The sequence below is a fragment of the Salvelinus sp. IW2-2015 genome, unplaced genomic scaffold, assembly GCF_002910315.2.
Source record: "Salvelinus sp. IW2-2015 unplaced genomic scaffold, ASM291031v2 Un_scaffold6553, whole genome shotgun sequence".
Lineage (NCBI taxonomy): Eukaryota > Metazoa > Chordata > Actinopteri > Salmoniformes > Salmonidae > Salvelinus > Salvelinus sp. IW2-2015.
The window spans coordinates 5,082-8,348 of NW_019947815.1; the positions used below are offsets into that span (position 1 = coordinate 5,082).

The 3,267-nt window shown below is 43.2% G+C and overlaps 1 protein-coding gene across 1 annotated transcript in view; it reads right to left on the minus strand.

Annotated features, from left to right (window-relative positions):
* The window catches only part of LOC112078937 (teneurin-4-like), a gene marked incomplete at its 3' end in the record, with an annotated part of 14,798 nt that overhangs the window by 3,572 nt on the left and 7,959 nt on the right, over positions 1-3,267 (minus strand). The window contains exon 3 of the mRNA XM_024145037.2: positions 2,009-2,276. Coding sequence (XP_024000805.2) covers positions 2,009-2,276 — 268 coding nt within the window. The remainder of the gene's footprint in view (positions 1-2,008; positions 2,277-3,267) is intronic.

Sequence of the window (3,267 nt, forward strand, 5' to 3'; positions counted from 1 at the left end):
CACTGGCTTATTAGTTACTCCATAACCCACTGAACACTAGAGGAGAGGACAGGTAGTTAGTTACTCCATAACCCACTGGACTTAGAGAGCGAGGACAGGTAGTTAGTTACTCCATAACCCACTGACACTGAGAGAGGACAGGTAGTTAGTTACTCCATAACCCACTGACACTAGAGAGAGACAGGTAGTTAGTTACTCCATAACCCACTGAATGAGAGAGGACAGGTAGTTAGTTACTCCATAACCCACTGAGACTAGAGAGAGGACAGGTAGTTAGTTACTCCATAACCCACTGAGACTGAGAGAGGACAGGTAGTTAGTTACTCCATAACCCACTGACACTGTAGAGAGAGGACAGGTAGTAGTTACTCCATAACCCACTGAGACTAGAGAGAGGACAGGTAGTTAGTTACTCCATAACCCACTGAAACTGGAGAAGAGACAGGTAGTTAGTTACTCCATAACCACTGAGACCTGGAGAGAGGGCAGGTAGTTAGTTACTCCATAAACCCACTGAGACTAGAGATGAGACAGGTAGTTAGTTACTCCATAACCCACTGAGACTGGAGAGAGGACAGGTAGTTAGTTACTCCATAACCCACTGAGACTGGAAGAGAGACAGGTAGTTAGTTACTCCATAAACCCACTGAGACTAGAGAGAGGACAGGTAGTTAGTACTCCATAACCCACTGAGACTAGAGAGAGGACAGGTAGTTAGTTACTCCATAACCCACTGAGACTGGAGAGAGGACAGGTAGTTAGTTACTCCATAACCCACTGAACTAGAGAGAGGACAGGTAGTTAGTTACTCCATAACCCACTGAGACTAGAGAGAGGACAGGTAGTTAGTTACTCCATAACCCACTGACACTAGAGTAGAGGACAGGTAGTTAGTTACTCCATAACCCACTGAGACTAGAGAGAGGGACAGGTAGTTAGTACTCCATAACCCCACTGACACTGGAGAAGGACAGGTAGTTAGTTACTCCATAACCCACTGACACTGGAGAGAGGACAGGTAGTTAGTTACTCCATAACCCACTGAACTAGAGAGAGGACAGGTAGTTAGTTACTCCATAACCCACTGACACTAGAGAGAGGACAGGTAGTTAGTTACTCCATAAACCCACTGACACTAGAGAGAGAGGACAGGGTAGTTAGTTACTCCATAACCCACTGACACTGAGAGAGGACAGGTAGTTAGTTACTCCATAACCCACTGACACTAGAGAGAGGACAGGTAGTTAGTTACTCCATAACCCACTGAGACTGGAGAGAGAGGACAGGTAGTTAGTTACTCTAAATAAGACCAGGTAAAAATAGATTCAGAACAATCTTTATTGTTCCATTGCTGATTAACAACAGACATACAAGTAGAACAACACAATCAATCAATCATAATTCAATCAATCAATCAATCATAATTCAATCAATCAATCCATCTTCCATGCATTTTTAAATGTTTTATTTATATAACCTTTATTTAATTAGGCAAGTTAGTTAAGAAGAAARTCTTATTTACAATGACGGCCTACCCCGGGCAAACCCAGACGACGCTGGGCCAAGTTGTGCGCCGCCCTATGGGAATCCCAATCACGGCCGGATGTGATGRAGGCTGGATACGAACCAGGTACTGCAGTGACACCTCTTGCACTGAGATGCAGTGTCTTAGACCACTGAACCACTCGGGAGCCCGAATCAAGCCATCAATCAATCAATCTATCCATAACTCAATCAATCCATCAATCAATCAATCTATCCATAACTCAATCAATCCATCAATCAATCAATCTATCCATAACTCAATCAAGCCATCAATCAATCTATCCATAACTCAATCAATCCATCAATCAATCAATCTATCCATAACTCAATCAAGCCATCAATCAAGCCATCAATAATCAATCAATTACATACAAATACAGGTATTTACTTCCACCAAAAGCCGACCAACATACAAGTACCGTAAAAACAAAGGATAAAAAAGGAATAATGAACTTTCCCTTACCGAAGGCCTCAGAAAGCCCATAGACCTTCTGACTGTAAACATCAGCCTTGTCCCAGATGAAGTTATAGTTGAGATTAGGAGCAGCAGGGAACCACTTCCTGAACAGTCTTCCCTCCACCGCCACCATAAGGTGTACCTTCATCAGGTTAAAGGGCACGGTGGAGTGGGTCAGGGTCACCCGCAGGATGGATTTATACCCAGGACTCCTGCTGCTCAGGTAGCTCAATACCATGTCTGTCCCGGGGATAGGAATCTCTTCCTGGAGAGCCTGGGGAGAGGGGGGAAGAAAWAGATGGTTACACCGGGGGACATATTGACCGTTATACTAACACACTACTGCTCAGGTAACTCAACGCCATGTCTGTCCCGGGGATAGGAACCTCTTCATGGAGAGGGGGGGAGGGGGGGGGAAGAAATAGATGGTTACACCACCATGAACAGGAGGAGCAGGTTTGTTATTATCTATCATTCATTTCTTTCATATGATAACTGACACTAATATGCACTTGGACACTCAACACATGTACAGTTTGTTCCATTGTGTTGATGCACTAGAGATTGACTTAAACCTTTTCTCAATACAGGGGGTGCGCTTTCCACTTTGGAAAATATCGTCTCCAAATTAAACTGCCTCATACTCCAATTCTTGCTCGTACAATATGCATATTATTATTACTATTGGATAGAAAACAATCTCTAGTTTCTAAAACCGTTTGAATTATTCTGTGGGTGAACCAGAACTCTTTCTACAGCGAAAATCATGACAGGACATGCGAAGGTCAGAAAAATAGTCTCTGTTCTCAGATCAGTTTAAAGCTTCTGTGTGTGCCCTATGGATCGAAATGAACTGCACCCGCCTTCCCCTGGATGTCAGTAACCAATGAGAAGTGGAATGGAGTTCTACGTATTTCTCAGAGTTATAAAACGCCATGAGTGACATGTACGTCTTTTGCGACCTCTCAAGGCGCAAGAGAGGACATCAGAATGGCATGCTCAAAAGCTCTCGTTATCGGGCTAAGATATATCCGTCTGTTGATTTAATTCGATATAGGTGTTAGAAACATCATAACGAAGTTATTTTAAACCGATTTATATCAGTTTATGCGAGTATATTGCTATTCTCGGAATTTTCGTAGTATTGCGCCTTTGAGGATTTTGGACATGTGTGTGCCACGTAGCATTGTTAGCTGCTAGTTCCGAAGTTGAAGAGGACGTTTACAACAAAGCAACGATTCTTTTGGACAAAGATCTCTTCTGCC